The following is a 20224-nucleotide window of genomic DNA, read 5'->3' as shown; positions in this document are numbered from 1 at the left end:
ATCCGACAACCCAATATAGTGTGATGGCAAATCACTCAATTCATATCTTGAATGCAACTATGTAAGGGTTTTCCAGTATATGCCACAATTACCGCTTAGCTATAGCTACCTTGCCAAAAGAATATGGTTCTATAAATTATGTTATGTTCAAAACAACATGCACTCAAGAATCATTGAATCAAACCTCTTTGTAGTAACACACTTTTGCGGCTGATGCTATTATGCTTTGCTGTATGATCGCATATAGCAGCACTGTAATCGGTAACATTACTCGATTACGTACATTATTAGCTTGATTCTTCTGTTATATATGGAAACAGTAGCGAAGCTTAAAAATTATATAACAGTTGTTCATGTACTTGTCCACTATTTAGCCAAATTCAAAATAATTAAAAGTTCAGTTTATAGAGTAAGAATCTAGATTATATACGGTGAAATCTATTCAACTTATCTGACTTCATAAAGATTGGCCTTCAACTTATGACCTCATAAAAAGATCAGTCTACGCGATGCTAATTTGACTTGATTTATTCAAATAAGATAAATTTTAATTAACTATTGTAATTTTTTTTATTCATCTAGAAAAGAAATCTTAACAACTTTTTTAACAAAAAGGAGTAACTATTGAGTTAAGAAATTAACTGATATAATTAATGAAGACAAACATTAAATTATTGGATTAATTATCCAATTAATTTTGATTATTTTGGTTGAGTGATGTAGGTCAAAAATCAATATATAGCTGCAGCCCATTATAGAACAAAATGAACCTGCTGGTGGGTTGACAATGCAAAGGAAGCCCAAAGGAAACAAAGCAAAGAAATAAAAAAGGACTAATTGAATCTAAGTCAACCCAAACCCGATTTGATATCACTCAAGGCTGATCCCTCCATTTTGCTTCCACTAAAACAATGTTCACTTTTTTCTCTTCGGTCAGAACTCAGAGAAAGAGAAAGAAAGCTTAGTTCTTAAACTATTCACCAAAGAAGAAAGAAAAAGAAAGATTAAGCTTGAAAGGTAGAGGCCTAATCACCCACATCCAACCAAATCAAGTCAAGGCAGAAGCTAAAGGCAACTTATTTCTTCTTGGATGCATTGTGCTTTTTTCTCCTCTTCCCCAACTCTCTGTCAGCCTAAATTGGGATACACGAAAAAGATAATCTCTGTTCAACACTGCTGTGAATCTATGGTCAAAAGTATGTCTTGGGGACCAAGTAGCGTTTCAATGGTTCAGATCTGGGTTTACAATTGAAAACATTTTCTTCCTTGCTGTCATGAGGCTTTCGGTCAAGAAAGAAGGTCAGAACCATAGTTCCTAATTTGAGAAAAAATAGAAGAAAGTGAAAAAGTGAGTTGGTGAAGCACACAGCTAAAGGGTGACCTAGGAGAGAGCAACTTAGAAAAATGCTAGGAGATACAAAAGAAGATTTTTCATCATTCAGAAGCAGAGGAGAGATAACCAGTGTTTTGAGGTTTATGTTCTGAGAAGAGTTCTCTGAAGAAGTTCATCAACTTGGACAGCGCTTCCTAGTCAAAGGAGCATTCCGCCAGAATGAGGAACTATATCAGAGACAAGCAAAGAGGCTGTTAAAGTATTAATCTCCTTCATGTTTTACAGATTGTAATTTACTTTTCAATGTTTATCTTTCTGTAATTTCTTGAGGTAAAAGGCTGAATGAGAGTATCATTGAAAGAGCCTAATAGTGGAAAGAGGCAGAGAGATACACTTGAGTGAAAAGCCTAAAGTGATTTCAGATTTTTTTAGGTTGATTTTGTGTCTTGTATCTTATACCAGTGACGTATCCCTTTCTTAGTTGGGTTAGCACTAAGAGTGAAGAGTTAGGTATTAGCATAACCAAGTCAAGTTAGGTTAGAACTTGAGAGTGAAAGGATTGTGTCAATCCTGTGGAATTGGTGTATGTAATACTTTAACTATAGTGGAAATTTCACCATTGTTGTGGTGGATACTGGATGTAGGTTGCATTGCACAAGGCAACTGAACCAGGATATATGATGGTGTCAGCTTCTCTCTTTACTGCTCTGTTCTGTTTTCTGATATTCATGAGACAAATTGTCTCATAAATTTTCAGCTGCTGAGTTCAAACAGGTTCAGATTGAAAGTTTGTTTTAAAAGGTTATTTCATTAAAATAAAAGAAGGTCATAGATTCAACCCTCCCTTCTCTAAGCCTTCTACAACTTTCAGTAACCAATCCACCACTAAAGATGGAATTACTCAAAGGGTAATTATTGACTCTACATCTACACTTATAAATACTCTGAGACTCTTAGGTATTCTTCGATCCCAATCTACTAAAAATCTACTTAAATCCTTGCTAACTTAAGCATTAGAGTCCCATGCTGGTACCACCCCCACCTCTCTACGAAGAATTTGGACAGCGATACCTCGATACCAGTACCGTTTGACGCTGCTCCAAAAGGAGTCTGAACCTCACGTTCAGGCCAAAAACAACTCAGCTTCAAATAATTTTCGGAACATTAGCATCGTTATCGGGGACTTGGAGATCAAGATCATATAATGGCAGATGATAACCTTGAGGATCGGACGGACACACAGCTTACGATTCAGAAGCCCGAAAATAAGAACAGCACAACGACAAACGGGCGTCAATTATACCTCACCAAGATGATAGAGGGAGAGGTGCGGCTAGAGATGCATACACTTCAAACCCGGAAGGACATAGGATAAATTTGGAAATACACAAACTTAAAACATCCAGGCCAAGAGATCCCATAGAGATTATGGGATTTGTCCACGGACATCAAGGTCGGCTGGAACAATTCGAGTAGGAGCTGGAGCGACAACAAAAAAACTAAAAGAGCCCTCAGGAGGGAAGTTCGACGACGAAGGAAATTAAAAGAAAAGGTCTCAAAATTGGAGTCTGACTTCAAAGGTAGAAAAACTCGAGCTACTCGAGAAGAAACACCTCTGACAGACAAAGATTCATTCATAAAACAAATCATGTAGCCTAAAGTCCTTAGAAATTTTAAAATTCCGGACATGGATCTTTATGATGGAACCACCAATCTGAGGGATCATCTGACCAATTTCAAGAGCTGTTGGTAGATGCGTCGGATGCAACTCGCTGTAAAGCTTTTCCAACAACGTTAACCAAAAATAGCCATGAAATTGTTTGATACTTTACCACCTAAATCGATCACATGCTTCGACGATTTGTCAAGAAGCTTCCTTACCGATTCTCCATCCAAAAGGATAAGATTAAGTCACTACAACAAATATGGGCTTTAGCAACGCCAAATTTTGCAACGCCTTAAAACCGTTCTCTAAGATAGTTTTAGACAACGGTTTTTTGTAGTGTTACTGTTGAATTCAATTTTTCATTATTTTATAGCAACAAATTAAAACCGTTCTCTTAGACTATTTTAAAGAACGGTTTTATAACCGTTACTATGATTTGTTTTTAAGCAACGCTTTTTTATTGTTGTTTAAATAATTGTACAAAAGAAACGCATAAAAACCGTTGCCAAAATGCTACACTTTAAAACCGTTCTATTAGATGGTTTCAGACAACAGTTTTTACAGTGTTGCTGATGAAGTTCAATATTTCATTACATTATAGCAACAAAATAAAACCGTTTTCTTTGACTATTTTAAAGAACGGTTTTATAACCATTACAACAATTGTTTATCAAACAACAATTTTCTAATATTATTTAAATAATTATACAAATTAAAAGATATATATAAAAATAATTATAAATAATCATACAAATTTAAACAATTTTTTCTATAAATACTAAATTTATAAAATACTTAAAAACTATTGTTATCAGTATATAACACATATTATTTTTAGAAAAAATAAAATTAAAATAAATTTTAATAAATATTATATATTTTTGTTATAAATATATAACGTAACATCTTGCATTTTTGAAAATCTAAATATGAATAAATTGGAATTTTATCTTATTAAGTTTAAACTTTATAATTTTAGAAATTATTCTATTAGAAAATAATTAAAGAGATTCAGAGATAAATTCATTTTGAATAAATAAATATTCTTAAGTAATTTTATTATAATGGAATATTTTATATAATTTTAGTAATTGAAAAATAAAAAAGAATTGTACAATTTAATTTAAGTAACTTTTATTATGAAAAAGTTATGACTTATTATTAATTTGAACTCCTTATTTGATAAACTAATCTATTAAGAATAATTAAATTAGTTTTATTAATATTTATTGGAGTTAAGTTAATTAATATTTTTGTGTAATTTTTATTAATTGATTATTTCATATAACTTAAAATTAAAGTTCTAACAATAAAAAATGATGAAAAGTTATATTATTTAATTTAAATAATTAATATTTTTAAGTTTAAAATTATATTTTATAAAATGTGATTAATAATTTATTTTATAATTTAAATTAAAAATAATTATTTTAACTCATTAATATATTGATGAATAAACATTTTAAAAATTATTTTTACAATATTAAATTTAAATTTTAAATTATTATTTTATCTCAAATATTTTATAAAATTATTATATTATTCATGTATATTTTATTATAATTCTAAAATTACCAAATAAAACCCTAATTTTAAAAAATTTCAAAATTTGTTACCGTGAATCCCTAAACACACATTAAGAAAACGAAACAGAAGACGAAACAAAAAGAAAGGGGGAAAGAAAAAAAAGGAAAAAAAGAGAAGGGGGAATCAGGGATGAAGAAGGGAAGGAAAGGGAGAAGAGCGCGCCGTTGCTACGCCCTGCCCGCCTGTCGCCGCCGTTCCGTGGAGCAGCCGCCATCGTCGCGCGAACAGGAGGGTGTGGAGACGGAGAAGAGTGCGCGCGAGAGAGGAGAAGTAGCCACCATCGTCGAAGACTCCATCACCGCCGCTGAAGGTCCTGACCGTCGAGCTCGTCGTCGCCGTTGCACCTCCCATCACTGCCGCCACTGAGGAGCTCGACGAGAGAGAAAGGGTTCACGCAGAGAGAGAAACACGATGAGGGAGGAGAAGGTTGCCTCTGTTGCTGCCAAGCCGTCACTGGCGGGGTTGGATTCGCCGTCGCCATTGAGCTGTGTGCCGCCGTTGGTGTCTGGATCGCCACTCTGTTTCTGCTGCAACTCGCCACTGTCCTGGTGAGCTTTACCCTGCTAGTTTCTTTGCTGTCGCCTAATATTGATTTTAATGTTGATTTGGTATAATGCTGTTCTGATGTTGATTTGGTAACTGGTTATTTAGAAATGCTGTTGTGATTTTATTTTGATTTTAAGATTGATTTAGTATGTAACTGTTTCTCTGGTAATGCTGCTCTGATTTTGTTTCGATTCCAATTACCCTCATACTCAATTTCACCAAACTAGACATATACTTACATTGAAGCAGCTTGGTCTGATCATTGGCAAAGGTCAATTATTCATTATTATTGGTAGCTTGACATTGTGGTTTAGTTCTTTTACTTTCATATTCATTGCATAGGACAATAATTTGTGCATTTTTTCCTTTGAATCTACCGTTGCTTGTGCAATCTGATGATGAGAAGTTTTTTTAATGGTCAAATATATGGCTAAATTCTTGCATAGGACAATAATTGGTTTCCATGTTGTGTTTGTAATTGAAACGTCCAAATTTAATTAAGTTTGTATCCTTGAAAGGCCAGCGTGGAAGGAAGCTTGTGCTACTCTTCAAAAGCTCCTTTCAGGTACAAGTTGCTCAATTTGTTCTTTTCTTTTACTTTGTTTCCACATTCTAATTCCTTAAACGCTACACTTTCACTCCCTTTCAGCCCAAAACCGCACTTCTCCGTCACTTGCTCTGCCTCTTCTTCCGGTACCACAGCTTTTCCTTCTTCTCATTATGCTCTTCATTTTGTTCAATTTAACTTCTTTTTCTTTTTTATTTTTCTTTCAGTTCATTTATTTTTTAAAGTGGTAATGTAGCTACTTTATCTGTGTGATAATAAAGGTGACGTTGCTGGTTTCTAATAGCATTCAGTTTTAACAAATTTGTTGCTTTAGATAGTGGTGCAAATTGTTATAGGGTTCTAGGAGAGGGTAATTCAGGTATTTTTGAGTCTTTTTCATTTAAGCAAGAGAAATTCATGATTTTTGTGGTGATTTTGTCTTCAGATCCTCTGCTGGTGAAGGCTGCCAGAGGAGAACCTGTTAGTCGGCCATCAGCATGGATGATGCGCCAGGCGGGAAGGTACATGGCTGTTTACAGAAAGCTTGCTGAGAAATATCCATCTTTTCGAGAGAGGTCGAAGACAACTGATCTCATAGTGGAAATTTCTTTGCAGCCTTGGAATGCCTTTAGGCCTGATGGAGTGATCATTTTCTCTGACATCCGTACGCCTCTTCCTGCATTTGGGGTCGAATTCGACATTGAAGACGTAAGGGGTCCTGTTATTCAGTCCCCAATACGTTTTAAGGAGGGACTAAAGGCTCTGCATCCAATTGACCTGGAAAAGCTCAGTTTTATTGGAGATTCACTCAAGATACTGCGCAAGGAGGTAAACCTAGTTGCATTACCGCTTCTATATATCATGGCTATCCTTCAAAGGAGCCGTTTTCCTTATTTATTGCTTTTTACTTAGGTTGGTGGTGATGCTTCCGTTTTAGGTTTCATGGGAGCACCTTGGACAATAGCAACATATATAGTGGAAGGGGGTACAACACGCACCTATACAACCATTAAGAGTATGTGCCATACATCACCACATTTATTGCGAACTCTGCTCTCTCATTTGGCGCAAGCAATAGCAAATTATGTTGTTTTCCATGTGGAGTCTGGGGCTCACTGCATACAAATATTTGATTCATTGGGTGGACAACTACCACCTGATATGTGGGAACGCTGGTCAAATCCTTATATCAAAGAGGTAATATAGAAATAGTTCCCATTTATTTTCATCTTATTGAAATTGTGTTCTAATTTTTCAAACTATTCTATTTGGGATCCATGTCATAGCAAGCTTAAGTGTATGTATTTCAACTTTTGCTTATTTGTTTAGTTGAATCTTTGAACTAGACAAACCATGTGTCGCTTTCAAAGGTTTGCAATGATTACAGGTTTTGTTTTATGTAAATTATTGTTTTGTTCCAAGCTCTCATGATTGTCATTTGGTTGGTAAATAATAAGATGAGCTAAGAGCTTGTAATTTGTAAGCATCGAGTGGTAAATAAGCTCACTGGATGTTGATCTTGGTCTTCTGAATTTCGGAGAGAAAGTCCAAATCAGAGGCTACACCTTCAAACTTTTTTATTTAATTGAAACTATGTTGCTGTTAGTGCATCATCATAATTTATGAAACATAAAATATTTGCGAATTGAACGTTGGGCGCAAGATGCTATTGTTCCATATTTTTTCCTCTTTTGCCATGTACTGATTTCTAAACATCCAGATTGTAGATTTGGTCAAGAAAAGATGCCCTGAGACACCGATTGTTCTTTATATAAATGGAAATGGTGGCCTTCTTGAGCGTATGAAAGATACTGGAGTTGATGTTATTGGGTTGGACTGGACTGTGGATATGACAGATCGAAGATCAGATTTAAGATTTTTTCTAGTTCTTTATGTGGAGCAGTTGCCATTGAAGCCAAGAGAGTTCACTCAAGCTGAGTTACCACACCAACTTTGTTGAAGAAAAATGAAAAAATTGCTACCCTTAGGTTATAGTATTATGGTATTTTGAAAAATGATGATGATATAAGTAAAAGTAGTTATGACCTAGATTAGTATTATGTTATTTTGCAATGATATATAATGTGATTGTGGATCTTACAACAATTTTTGTAAGTCAAATTTGATGATAAATGTTCAATTAGTTTTCTTTCGTAATTTCATTCAAATAGTTTAGGTTATTAATAATGCTAAATTAAAAAAAAAGTTGGAACTAATTTCATTATTCATGAGAAAATTCTTGTAAATAAAGAATTATATTACAAAAAACCGTTGTCAAAAGTAACAAAAGGCAATGGTGTTAAAACCGTTGTCAAAGACAACTATAAAATGGCAATAGTATTAAAACTGTTGCCAAAAAATAACACTAATGGCAACGCTTTAAAACCGTTGGTTTAGTGAATAATAAAACTAAAACAGTTTAAAACCGTTGCCTATCCAGTTATGGTTTTAAACCGTTACATCATGAAAGAGAACGGTTTTAAACCGTTGCCTATCTAGTAACGGTTTTAAACCGTTCTTTAAAAATTGTTGTCAAAACCGTTGTCTATACCAGTAACTTTGGCAACGGTTTTTTTGTTATCGTTGCCTTATGTAAAAAACCGTTCCCTTTGAGCATTGGCAACGGCCGCATATACCACAGGTCAAAAACCGTTGCCAAAGCGTTGCCTAAAGTTTTGGGAACGGTTTTTCAATCTACGGCAACGGTTTTTGACCGTTGCGAAAACCCTTATTTGTTGTAGTGAGTAGGCGGCAAGCCTCTTAGGAGTAAAGTAAGAAACCAAAAAAATTTCTATGAGCTTATATGAAAAGATTCAACAAAATGTGTTTGGAGATTCAGAACCTACCTATTGAAGCAGTCATCATGGGGCTAGTCAACAGCCTCAAAGAAGGATCCTGCTCCCAATCCATATCAAAGAGGCACCCAACATCTTTCTACGAAGTACAAGAACAAGTCGAGAAGTAAATCAACGTAGAAGAAACTACTTCGTTGAGAGAGCCTGCCCCGAGGCAACACAATTGATATCCAGCCTGAGACAAAGAGAAAGAACCAAAGAAAAAAGAGGAAAACAGCTCGGACAATAACTCGAAGATTACTGTGAATACCATCGAGTCTATGGCCACTCTACCAATGAGTGCTATGATTGAAGAAATGTGATTATTATAGAGAAAGCCACTTGAACAGATACATTGCTACAATGATGCTGGCCGTAAAAGAAATAGGAGTACAAAGACAGAGAAAGATCGCCAAAAGCCTGTAAGCATTCTAGATCGATATGTCCACATTATCACAAGAGGATTTGCTGAAGCCAGAGTAGCTCTAGCTTTGTCCTACTACGAAAAAGGCATGACTTCATATGGACCCATGAATGCAATCAATCCTTTTAACACTTTAAAAAATTCTTGAGCTAACCACCAATTCTAACTTGACCCGAGGATGGAGAAGAACTTGTGCTGTACTTGACCGTTGTAGACAAGGCCATAACCTCAGCCCTTATCCGAGAAGATAAGGAGGGGCAACAACCTATTTATTTCACGAGCAAGGCATGACAGGAGGCATAATTGAACTACCAAAAAATAAAAAAAAAATCGTTTATTCCTTCGTTCTAGTCTCTAGAAGACTCCGACCTTACTTCTAAACTCACACTATCAAAGTCCAAACTAACCAACTTATGAAGCATATCCTCCAAAAGACGGATAATGCAGGTCAGATGCTACAATGAGATGTGAAATTATCCGAATTCAACCTCAAATAAGAAACTCGTACAGCAATAAAATCTTAATATTTGGTCGACTTCTTGGCCAAATATGTAGGAGAATAATAAAGAAGTCCAACAACTTGGCATTTGTATGTGGATGGATCCTCAAATAAAGCTAGTAGTGGAGTAGGAATCGTTCTTGAGAATAAAGATGAAACTCAAGTAGAACTCTCATTAAAATTCGAGTTTTCAACCTCCAACAACTAAGTTGAGTGCTATGCTATGATTGTTGGTTTAAGACTACCCAAAGAAGCTGGAGCATCAAAAGTCATAGTGTTTTGTGACTCTCAAGTGATAACTTCCAAGATAAATGAGGATTACCAAACTAAAGATCCTAACATAAAGAGGTATTTGGAGAAAATACTAGAGCAACTCAAACAATTTTAAGAAACAGAGGTGAGGTACATAACTCGAAAATTCAGTTATCAAGCTAATGCTCTCTCCAAATTGGTTAGTACTAAGTCAGGGGACAACAATAAAAGTCTAATCTAGAAAGCTCTCCACACACCATCAGTTGCTAAGGAAGTCGACAAGTCAGACGCACTACCAATTTCCAATGTAAACTTGGGATGGATGACTCCTGTTATCGAAAATCTCAAATTCGACATTATTCCTAAAGAAGAAAGGAAAGCAACTAGACTTATAAGGGAAACACAAAACTATACTACCCTAACACCCTTAGGTATTTTTTGAATCCAATCTACTAAAAACCTACTTAAATCCTTGTTAACTTAAGTATTAGAGTCCTTTGCAGGTACTACCCCCCCCCCACCTCCACACGAGGAACTCGAACGGCAGCACCTCAATACCAGTAGACGTCAGATGCTACCCTAAAAGAAGTCTGAACTTCACGTTTAGTTCCAAAACAATCCAATTTCAAATAATTCTCGGAACAATAGTATTTATGTAATTTACAAAATTTATAAATATTAGTATTTTTTTAATTTATTATTAATATGACAATAAATAAATAATTATATAGACAAATATTATAAAATATATTAAAATTTTAGTATTAAAATTGTAAAATAAATAACTATGTAAATATTAAATAATTATATAAATAAAAAATAATGTTATCGCACTTAATTTTAATATTAAAATTATAAAATCTTGTTGATAATGAAAATAATAAATAATAATGAGAATAAAATTTTTATTTATACGAATAAACAAATAAAATTTTTAATTTATGAAAATTTATTGAAGTCCAAATCTAAAATATTAACATTTAGAATTAAAAATAATTGAGTAAATGGAAGAAGTGAGAGTTGATCACAATAAGCTAGCCTAATGTAGGAGGGTAAGATTGAAGTCAATTGAACTATATTTGTTGTTTATTTTATAATAATACTACTAATTTTTTAATAAAAAAAATTGGGGATGGTTCCCCATTATCAAAGCTAAGTTCCACTGCTCACTGCTGTATGGAAATATCTTACTCTTAGAGCATTCTGTCCTACGTTTAGTTCAATTTGGGCCAGGTGAGCAGATCTGATCCATCCATGGTCCATTGCCGAAGACTTGTGACAGAGAGGTTCAGGGAGGTTAGTTATGTGAGAGTAGGAGCAGTGATTGAGCTGATAGTTGAAAACTATTTCTCTTAAGTAATCTGGTTTGGCCCATGGCCCAGCATTTTGAGAATTTTTCTAAGGGCTCCCTCACTAGTCATACTACAAATAATAGGCAAAAGCATATGTATGCCAAAGTTTTGTACAACAATTTGGGTTGGTGCAGTAATTAGTTTATTCGTTTTTTTTAAGCAAGTGTTAAGAGTTTGAATTTCTTAACAGATTAGTTCTTGACTTGTAAGATTAATTATAGGTGGGTATTCCTGTGCAAATCTCTTATTAATGGAGGACAGGAGGAGTGTATGCACCCTTGTGTATTGCCTTTAATTTGTGCGTATATGACGTTACGCTCATGTGTATTGCCATTGGGATGTGAAGCAACACCAAGTTCGTGCGCCAACCAACACACTACACTCGCGTTTCTAAATTCTAGGTTCTAATCACTCATCACTTGAAGCCCTACTTTTGCAACATAACGCTACTTCCAACCTTCGCCACATGACATGATGCTTCTCCCCTTTCTCATCCTTTCATGCCCTCTCCCGTAACTTATGTATCAAACTAAAGGACGACCAACATTCATATAAAGACACAGTTTTATGAAAAGCCCACGACGACTATTAGGCTGCATTTATTTTCGCAAAATGGAATTGAGATGCAGTACAAAATTTCAATTTTTTCAATATTTTAAAAAAGTAAAAATACATAAAGCTAAAATTTTCAAGAACAAAAATTAAAATTTTAATAATATATATTTTTAAATATATTTTCATATAATTTTTTAAATATGTCTTTTGATCTTTATATTTATCTTAACTTAAATATAATATTAAGACATAACTCAATCTATTATATTTTACACTAAACACATCCTTTTATATATATATGCGCACAATTGAATTCAGATGTGAAGCATTAAATTATGAATGTGACTATTATGGATCAAGCCAGGTGCAATAAAGATAATTCGCTTTGAACATATTGATTAGAAAACCGGTATTGCAGCATTGAAAATGAAAAGGAAGCACGATATCCCTAAACATAAACAAAGAGTCCAAAGCAAACGAAGAACTTGAAAGAAAGTGGCACTTCACGTGTTTATGCTATGCAGAACCTGGTTTCGCATATTTAATTAACGAATGAATTAAGAGCAAGTGTGTGATCCTTGAAAACTACGTTGTGAGCAATTAGAAGCAAGCAAATTAATAAATTACAGGTTCCAATGCCAACTAAGTACGCGCCTTTATTTCATTAAATCTAAATACAGTCATTTTTAACTCGACACACAAAAGATTAATTTCGCAAGTAAGATTTGAATTCTCAATATTTGCTTAAAAATATTAACTGTTATAAAGTGAGAGGAAGAAGTGGAGTATCGTCCTCATCCCTTGAGAAATGGATCGGGATTATGATATGAGGCAGCATTCCCTCCTGAAAGTTCCCGGGGCCAAGCTCCGCCTGATGTGCAGCTATGGAGGCAATATCATGCCACGTCCCCGTCCCCACAACAACCACGACTCTCTCTACTACGTGGGCGGCGACACCCGCATGGTGGCTGTGGAGCGTAACACCTCCCTGAAGGACCTCTGTGCTGGCCTCTCCAACACCCTTCTCCATGGACGTCCCTTCACCCTCAAGTACCAGCTCCCCGAGGAGCAACTTGACAACCTCATCACCGTGGCCACCGATGACGACCTCCAGAACATGATCCAAGAGTATGACCGCTTGGCTTCTTTCTCTCCTCCTCTGCGTCTCAGGGTCTTCCTCTTTGTCTCGAAACTAGACACGGCGGTTTCCATGGGTGCACTCCTGGACGATGCCAAGTCCGAGACGTGGTTCGTGGACGCTCTCAACAACTCGGGGATGATGAATAATATATCTCGTGTTGTTTCTGATTCTGCTGCTGTTGATGAATGCCTCCTCAGCCTTGCTGATGAAGTCCCAGTCCCACATAAAACGGAGCAGGAAGTTAATAAGCAGCATTTGGGTGATGGCAGCAGCAAGGTGATGGACGAGCATTTTGCACAACTCACGCTTGGTTTGCCTTCTCCTGATTCTGTTGCAAGGTATATATACTATATATTTTCATTGATTCTTGATTATTTTTGCTGATGATGTTTTAAACAAAGAAACTTGTTGGGTGTTGTTTGGCAGTGATAGCAGCATTGCATCTGCAGCAAGTTGTTCAATCTCAAAGGGGCAGGGGTTTTATTATCAAGAACAACAAGTGGATCCAAATCAGAATCAGCAGCAGCAATTTGTGTACATCCAACCCCACACTCACAACACTGGACATGGACATGGACATGGACAAGTGACAATGCCATCCTACCACAACACAGTGTATGTAGTGCCAGTTGACATTTCACAAGTGGCAACTAATTACCCAACTATGCTAACTACCGCAACAAATGTACCTGACATGCCTTCAACTCATCCTGCATTTCTTCAAACACCTTCCAATCAATATCAGCAACAACGCTATGTGCCTTTGCCTCATCATCCAATTGCAGTTGCCACAACCAATTATGGGGGTGGATCTAAGCAAGACCAGCAACTAGTATATTACACACAAACGCAAACCCAGCAGCAGCAATCCAGTGCTCCACAAACCCTTCAGTACCAATCCATGATCCCAGCAGCCAAAGATTTCCCTCTGTGATATATACTAAGTATGAACCGCATTTTGTTGATTTTGTACTCCGACAATAAATAAGGATCACGTCCCCTCTTTCTTTCTTTCCTAGTATGCAAGATCATGCATGTTGTATGCAAATCCTGCTTAATTAATTTTCAGGTTTTAATCTATGGTTAAATTTGAGTTGACAGTTCCAATCGCCAAAAGTTAAATTTGATGAGCTAGCACCAATTATGCATGTGGTTTCTTGTCAGGTATTGACGGCAATCAAGATTCATGGGTTGCTCTGACATACATTTATTTAGTTGTTATTGGAATGGAAAGAATCTATGAACGTGCATGTTTGGGCGAGGAGTTTTATGCAGATCGACTGAAACTGTGGTCTGGTATGGAAGACATAGTGTCATTAGGGGAACATGGTACAAACGACCCTCTATTTTTTCGTTCGCCATAAATGAACATTCGACTTTTATTATGCCCAAAATTAAAAAAGAGTAATTCTTTGCATACAAGCGATTAAGGCTTGTAAGCCTTACAAGTTCAATTAAAACTAACGCTCAAAACACGTTTCCAACCATTCTTCTTCCTATTCGTCTTCTCCTTCTTCTTTTCTTTCGTTTCTTGCATTCTCTTTCTCCTTCTTCTTCTTCTTCTTGCTGCACGTTCTTCTTCCTCTTACTCTTCTTCTTCTCCTTTTCTTTCGTTTCTACACGTTCTTCTTCATCGTCTTCCTCTTCTTCTTCATTTACGTTCTTTTCTCTCAGTTTTATCTTTTTTTTCGATTTTTCATGGTGAAATCGTTTTTGAAAAAGAAGAAGCAGTAGAAGATGAGGAGGAAAAAGAGAAAGAGTTCTAAATTATGCATAAAATGTATTTTAACGAATTTTGGGTGTATTTCTTTAAATCCTTTGGGTGTATTTTCTGTAATCCTTTGGGTGTATTTTCTATAATCGTTTGGGTGAATTCCTGTAATCGTTTGGGTGTATTTCTGTAATCCTTTTGGTGTATTTCTGTAATCATTTCGGGTGTACTTCTGTAATCGTTTTGGTGTATTTCTGAAGTTCCATTATCTTCAAAAGGATTACGAAAAATACACCCAAAGTATTTAAGAAATACACCCAAAATTCGTTGCATAATTCAGAATTCTTTCTCTTTCTCCTCATCTTCTGCTGCTTCTTCTTCTTCAAAACGATTTCAAAGCTTGATTTCAGAAACCATGAAAATCGAAAAAAAAAATGAAGAAGAAGAAGAAGAAGAGGAAGAGGAAGAAGAAAAAGAACCATTCTGAGTGTAGCGCTTTGAAAACAGAAAACGTTGAATAACGCATTAAAATGCCTAGTAACTTGTAAGACTTGTAAGTCAAAAAGACTTGTATGTGTAGCACTCCTCTAAACAAAATAATTTAGTCCATAGATCATTTTTATCTCTCTTATCGATAATTTAATAAATTAGCCATTTTTTTATAAAATTTTGATTTTCATTAATAAATGGGCAAATGACCCATATAAAGCATGGTGTGGTAAAATTTACACGATTCCACCAAAGAAATAATCGTTACAAGTCACCAAGAGGACATTTCTATGTAATTCGAATTAAAGCAATTCGAATTACACACACGCACTATGTTACTAATTCGAATCACGTTAATTCAAATTACTCTATGTATAATTCGAAATATGTTGTTTTGAATTATAAAGGGTCAGACGTGTATAAATATGGTGTGAACGTGAATGCCTCTCATCAGAGTGACAAAATGGCTAGTGAGGTGAGTTTTGTAATGTTGGTACATTAGAGAAGATTAATTAGGAGAAAAACATGATCTGGTGTAAAATTCACTGATAAGGATCCTCTTAGTATTTTTATGAGACCCACGACGAGATATGATGACTTTGTGGATTCTATACTACAGATACTTGGGCTGCAAGGTGTGAAACAGGTTCAAAAGTTATTCTATCGCATTCCGATCTCAATGCTGCAAAAAATCGTGCAGTACGATTGTTTCACCATAGGGAGTGATGAGGATTTGCAGGTCCTGTTCCGTTGTCATTGGCAGTTTCCCGAAGTTAGGGCACCTGAGTTGTTGGCAATGTTGGTTGATGTGGTATCTAGCTCGGTAGTTCGAACCAGAATACCCACACTATAGGAACGGTAGCTGGTTCTAGCTCGAGACCTGTTGGTGCATCTTTGTCCGTCCCTGTGAATGAACCTCCGAACGAACCTGTCGCCTCCCCGTCGTTCGCTGTTGATCTCAACTATAGTGGAGGCGGAGAGGTTGGTATCGTGGATAGGGTGCCGACTTCTTTACAGTGTGGGGCACCGGTTGGTATGGGTGATACATTGCTAGATGATGATGACAATGATGATGTGGAGCCGGATCTCATTGCTGATGACAGTGGCGATGAGATTGTAGTGAGTAATCCAACTAGGGATGGCAGTGGTTCTAGCTCTGAAACACAACAGTACCCTCCGCACTTTTCATCTTTGGACTTGGATGCCATGAGACAGGAGGGGGTTCCTGGGGAGCCTATTGGATTTGGTGCTAGAGATTACCAGGGGAATGGTGGTCTTACAGAGTTTTAGGTTGGTCAGCAATTTCAGGATAAAGAAGAGGCTGTGTTAAGTGTGAAGACTTATAGCATCCGACGTGTGGTACAGTACAAAGTGGTGGAGTCCGACTATCGCCGGTATGTAGGAAAGTATTCTGAATTTGGGAACGGGTGCACATGGTTGATTAGGCTAAATCTCCGGCAGCGCAAAGGTATTTGGGAGGTAAAACGGTACAACGGACCTCATACATGTCTCGCGACGTCCATCTCGAGCGACCACATGAGTCTGGACTATCATGTGATCTCGGCCTTCATCATGTCAATGGTTAGAGCTGATGCATCCGTTTGCATCAAGGTACTGCTGAATGCAACGGAGGCACACTTTGGGTTCAGGCTGACTTATAGGAGGGTTTGGTTGGCGAAGCAGAAGGCCGTTGCCCATATCTACGGTGATTGGGATGAGTCATACAACGAGCTACCGCGATGGATCTTAGGACTTCAAATGACGATGCCTAGTAGTGTTGCAGTGCTGAGGACGATTCCTGTTCCAATACCTCAAAACAAACACTACCTAATGAAACAAAAACTTACGTATACAAACCCAAAGACATTAATGAGAGTATCGGGTAAACAACGACGGTGATAAACGGGACTGGTGGTCAAAGGAGCGACGACAGCAAGAGATCGAAGGCAACAATAGTGTCCAGGATTAGAGAGATCAACGCCGGTAAAGAGGCTGATTGGGTCAACAACGGCAACGTTAAAAGAGGTTGGGAGAAAAGCTAGTGTGGCAGGGATGGAGAACTGCGGTACTCTTTTGAATCTCATCAGCTGTCTCCGATGATGACAATGAGTAATGATCGTGGAGGTGAGAGGAACTACCACGAACATCAGAATTATGGTTATAGTAAAATTAGGAGTATCCATCCATAACTTAGTGTGTTTAGGTGCTAATCCTAATTTATTAAATTTTAAAATCTATTAATAATTATTTAATTAGTTAAAAATCTAAATTTAATTTTAATTTTACATTTTTTTAAACTATTGTTCTAGTTGTTCACAATATGCATTATTTACCTATCCTTTCTTAACATTACATTATAGAATTGGCCAATACTAAAAATTAAATGAAGACGTAGAACAACTAGAATTATGATCAATCAAATCATCCTCTAACATGATTAAGAAGTCAACGTGAACTAAAAAAAGACCTCGTGTTCGGTAAGAACATCATCCTCTTCCAATGCTTTCTTTTCCTAACTTACGACGATCTGATTTGATTGATAGATAAATTTGGATGCAAGTGTAAAATCAGATTTAACAGAGAAACAGAAGAAATGAGTGGTGGTGGTCCAATACTTCCGGTATCGGTCGCCTCCAGAAACATGTTAGACTCACATTGATTTTCTACACACCATTTCTTGGGCACTTGGTTCCCTGCTTTCTTTTTTCAACTTCAAATTCAACCATGGCCACCGCCACCAAACTCTTCGCACCTATTCTCACTTGCCAAGTCTTTCCATCTCTGATCTCTCAACACAGGAGGACCCTTCAAGTTTCACGCTGCTTATCCGAGGACAACAACCTTCGAGTGGTCTTCGCCGCCGGAGGCACCGGCAGCCACGTGTACCCTGCAGTGGCCATCGCGGATGAACTCAAACTTGCCAACCCTTCAACGGAGTTCCTCTTCATTGGCACTCCAAACAGCGTGGAAAGCGCTGCAGTGCCATGTGCAGGGTACAGCTTCGCCTCGGTGCCTTCGGTGAGGTTGAGTCGCCCCTTCATCGCCCCTCACAACCTCTTCTTCTTCCCTTACCGTTTGTTAAGATCCCTCATCCATTGCTTTCAGCGTTTGCGTGATTTCAACCCCCATATCGTTGTTGGAACTGGCGGCCATGTCTCTTTCCCTGTTTGCATTGCCGCCAAGTTAAAAGGGATAAAGCTTGTGATCCATGAACAGAACTCTGCTCCTGGTTTGGCCAACTCTGTTCTTGCCCTGTTTGCTGATGCCATCTTCGTGGCTTTCAACTTAACTGCTGATAGCTTCCCGAGGGAGAAGTGCGTGGTGTGTGGGAATCCGGTGAGGCTGTCGCTGAGGAACAAAGTTTCAAAGGCGGCGGCAAGGTCGCATTTCTTTCCAGGGTATGGGAAGACGAGTGAGTGTAAAGCAAAGGTTTTGGTGGTTCTTGGAGGGTCTTATGGCGCAAATGCTGTCAACATCGCAATGCTGAATTTGTATTATCAGATGCTGAGGCAGAATAGTTGCTTGTACATTATATGGCAAACTGGGGTCGAATCATATGATGAAATGGACAGTCTTGTTAAGAATCATCCCCGCTTGTATATGGCACCGTAAGTCTTTGATCCTAAGCCTTGAAATATTCAACAAATTATACATGTGATTGTTTCTCTTTTGATGTAGGTTTATGCATTGTATGGATATGGCATATGCAGCTGCAGACTTGATTGTTTCAAGAGCAGGTGCAATGACTTGCTATGAAATATTGGCTACTGGAAAACCCTCTATCCTGGTACTTATCATTGTCATGCTTGAGTGCAAAGTTAAATTTTTTTATTTTAGATTAAATTTTTTGCAGGTCAACAATCCTTTTTAATTTCTATTTGCAGATACCATCACCACATTTATCTGAGGGGAATCAGTTCAAGAATGCTTCGTTGATGGCAGACTTAGCTGGTGTCAAAGTTATTACTGAGGATGAGCTTGACTCAAGTACACTAGCAATTGCAATTGAACAGATTTTAAGTATGTTGACCTTACATGGTTACAAGTAATCTTGTGAAAATTAAATTATGCAAACAAAAATATTTGTTTTCTAACTTGTTCAAAAAGGTTAGGGCTCTATTCAAGGCCCCATGCCGTGATGCACACTTCTATCATTGTAGACTACATTAACCGACTACCAAGGAAATTAATAATGTTATCTTTGGGAACAAGTTCAAGGATTCTTTCACCCCAACCATCTTCTAACTTGACTTCTCTGTTACTCTAAACTCTACTCACTAGTCACTAGCAAAGGCTGCAGTAATAATTACTTGGGGGGTTTTCCCACTTCACTTTCATACATTATTTATTTGTGATAGTTTGCTTTCTGCATATTGTTTTGCAGTTTGATTCTTATTAAACCCTTGCTGTTGAAATTATTGAATTTTCTATTAATGTGCCACCATTTATAATTTAACATCTTGACAACTTGCACTTGTTAGTTTGCATGTTCATAAATAATTGTAAAATTCAGCACTCTCCACCTTCATTAAGACTTTGTGATCAAGCTGAATGTAATGGAATGTTGTACCTTGAAGAAGAGACATATAACCTCTTTCTTTGCTTGGACATTTGTTATGGTTGATAGGGGATGAGAAGAAAATGAAAGATATGTCAGAGAGGGCACAGAAAGCTGCAAATGACAATGCCTCTGCTGAGATTGCAAAACACATTCTGGCTCTTGTAAATCAATCAACAAAAAAGGAAGAATTGGCTGCAAACTAGGATCTTAGTAGTTTGCTGGTTGAAATAAGTTCAGGCTTAACACTCAGCACTGCAAGTGAAAAAGTCCTCTCCTTCACTTGCAACACTTGATAACATGAATTGTTAGAACTTCCCTCCTCAATTGCCTTCCATATGGGAGAAGAACGTTGAAAGTTGAAACTATATTTTTGCTTCAAAAGACTTCAGATTGTAAAAAACCTAGGTCAGGTATATTACTATATTTTACAGTTCACATCAGATATTAGTACTAAGATGACTTGTATTCAGTCCATGTGGCTATTACATCTGTTGAAGATTTCAGAGTGACCAAACGTGTGGTTTTAAACTTTTAATCATTTTTGCAACCATAAAAGAATTAAGTTCTTTTTCTTTTCTTTTCTCCATATCTTTTATCATTCCAAAGCTGATATTGCCATTTGCCAACACCATTTGAGGCGTTAAAAAATATCAAAAAGAAAACTTGACAAATTATGCAGCGTTTGTTTTGAGATATAGAATTACATTACAGTGTAATCGCGCAATGT

At 36.8% G+C, this 20224-nt stretch overlaps 3 protein-coding genes across 4 annotated transcripts; all 3 read left to right on the top strand.

Moving 5' to 3' along the window:
* Window positions 1-6165: 6165 nt before the first annotated feature.
* Window positions 6166-7639, top strand: LOC130967204 (uroporphyrinogen decarboxylase 1, chloroplastic-like). The gene is made up of 3 exons (XM_057892019.1): window positions 6166-6507; window positions 6592-6876; window positions 7400-7639. The coding sequence occupies exons 1-3, from the start codon at window positions 6181-6183 to the stop codon at window positions 7637-7639; spliced, it is 852 nt and encodes a 283-aa protein (XP_057748002.1). The 5' UTR covers window positions 6166-6180.
* A 4764-nt stretch (window positions 7640-12403) lies between these two features.
* On the top strand, window positions 12404-13805 carry LOC130967203 (protein PAL OF QUIRKY-like). The gene is made up of 2 exons (XM_057892018.1): window positions 12404-13074; window positions 13163-13805. The coding sequence occupies exons 1-2, from the start codon at window positions 12404-12406 to the stop codon at window positions 13668-13670; spliced, it is 1179 nt and encodes a 392-aa protein (XP_057748001.1). The 3' UTR covers window positions 13671-13805.
* A 3542-nt stretch (window positions 13806-17347) lies between these two features.
* LOC130967593 (uncharacterized) lies at window positions 17348-20069 on the top strand. Of its 2 annotated transcripts, XM_057892524.1 has the most exons (5): window positions 17348-17413; window positions 17508-18544; window positions 18615-18723; window positions 18821-18956; window positions 19564-20069. In XM_057892524.1, exons 2-5 carry the CDS (start codon window positions 17661-17663, stop codon window positions 19698-19700), a joined length of 1266 nt encoding a protein of 421 aa, XP_057748507.1. In that variant the 5' UTR covers window positions 17348-17413; window positions 17508-17660; the 3' UTR covers window positions 19701-20069. The 2 variants fall into 2 exon arrangements, with proteins under 2 accessions (XP_057748507.1, XP_057748506.1); XM_057892523.1 differs by having other exon boundaries at window positions 17352-18544.
* Window positions 20070-20224: the final 155 nt, after the last annotated feature.

The sequence above is a fragment of the Arachis stenosperma genome, chromosome 3 (genome assembly GCF_014773155.1).
Source record: "Arachis stenosperma cultivar V10309 chromosome 3, arast.V10309.gnm1.PFL2, whole genome shotgun sequence".
NCBI lineage: Eukaryota > Viridiplantae > Streptophyta > Magnoliopsida > Fabales > Fabaceae > Arachis > Arachis stenosperma.
The sequence above is the reverse complement of the archived record's forward strand: the minus strand, read 5'-3'. Positions and strand labels throughout refer to the sequence as shown.

Excerpts from the sequence above, each read along its gene's own strand:
- LOC130967203 (XM_057892018.1), top strand. The coding sequence starts at position 12,404 with ATGGATCGGGATTATGATATGAGGCAGCATTCCCTCCTGAAAGTTCCC. Across the intron at positions 13,075-13,162 it reads TCTCCTGATTCTGTTGCAAG|TGATAGCAGCATTGCATCTG; the intron begins GTATATATACTA and ends GTTGTTTGGCAG.
- LOC130967593 (XM_057892524.1), top strand. The coding sequence starts at position 17,661 with ATGGCCACCGCCACCAAACTCTTCGCACCTATTCTCACTTGCCAAGTC. Across the intron at positions 18,724-18,820 it reads CTGGAAAACCCTCTATCCTG|ATACCATCACCACATTTATC; the intron begins GTACTTATCATT and ends TTCTATTTGCAG. Across the intron at positions 18,957-19,563 it reads TGCAATTGAACAGATTTTAA|GGGATGAGAAGAAAATGAAA; the intron begins GTATGTTGACCT and ends TATGGTTGATAG.
- LOC130967204 (XM_057892019.1), top strand. The coding sequence starts at position 6,181 with ATGATGCGCCAGGCGGGAAGGTACATGGCTGTTTACAGAAAGCTTGCT. Across the intron at positions 6,508-6,591 it reads TCAAGATACTGCGCAAGGAG|GTTGGTGGTGATGCTTCCGT; the intron begins GTAAACCTAGTT and ends CTTTTTACTTAG. Across the intron at positions 6,877-7,399 it reads CAAATCCTTATATCAAAGAG|ATTGTAGATTTGGTCAAGAA; the intron begins GTAATATAGAAA and ends CTAAACATCCAG.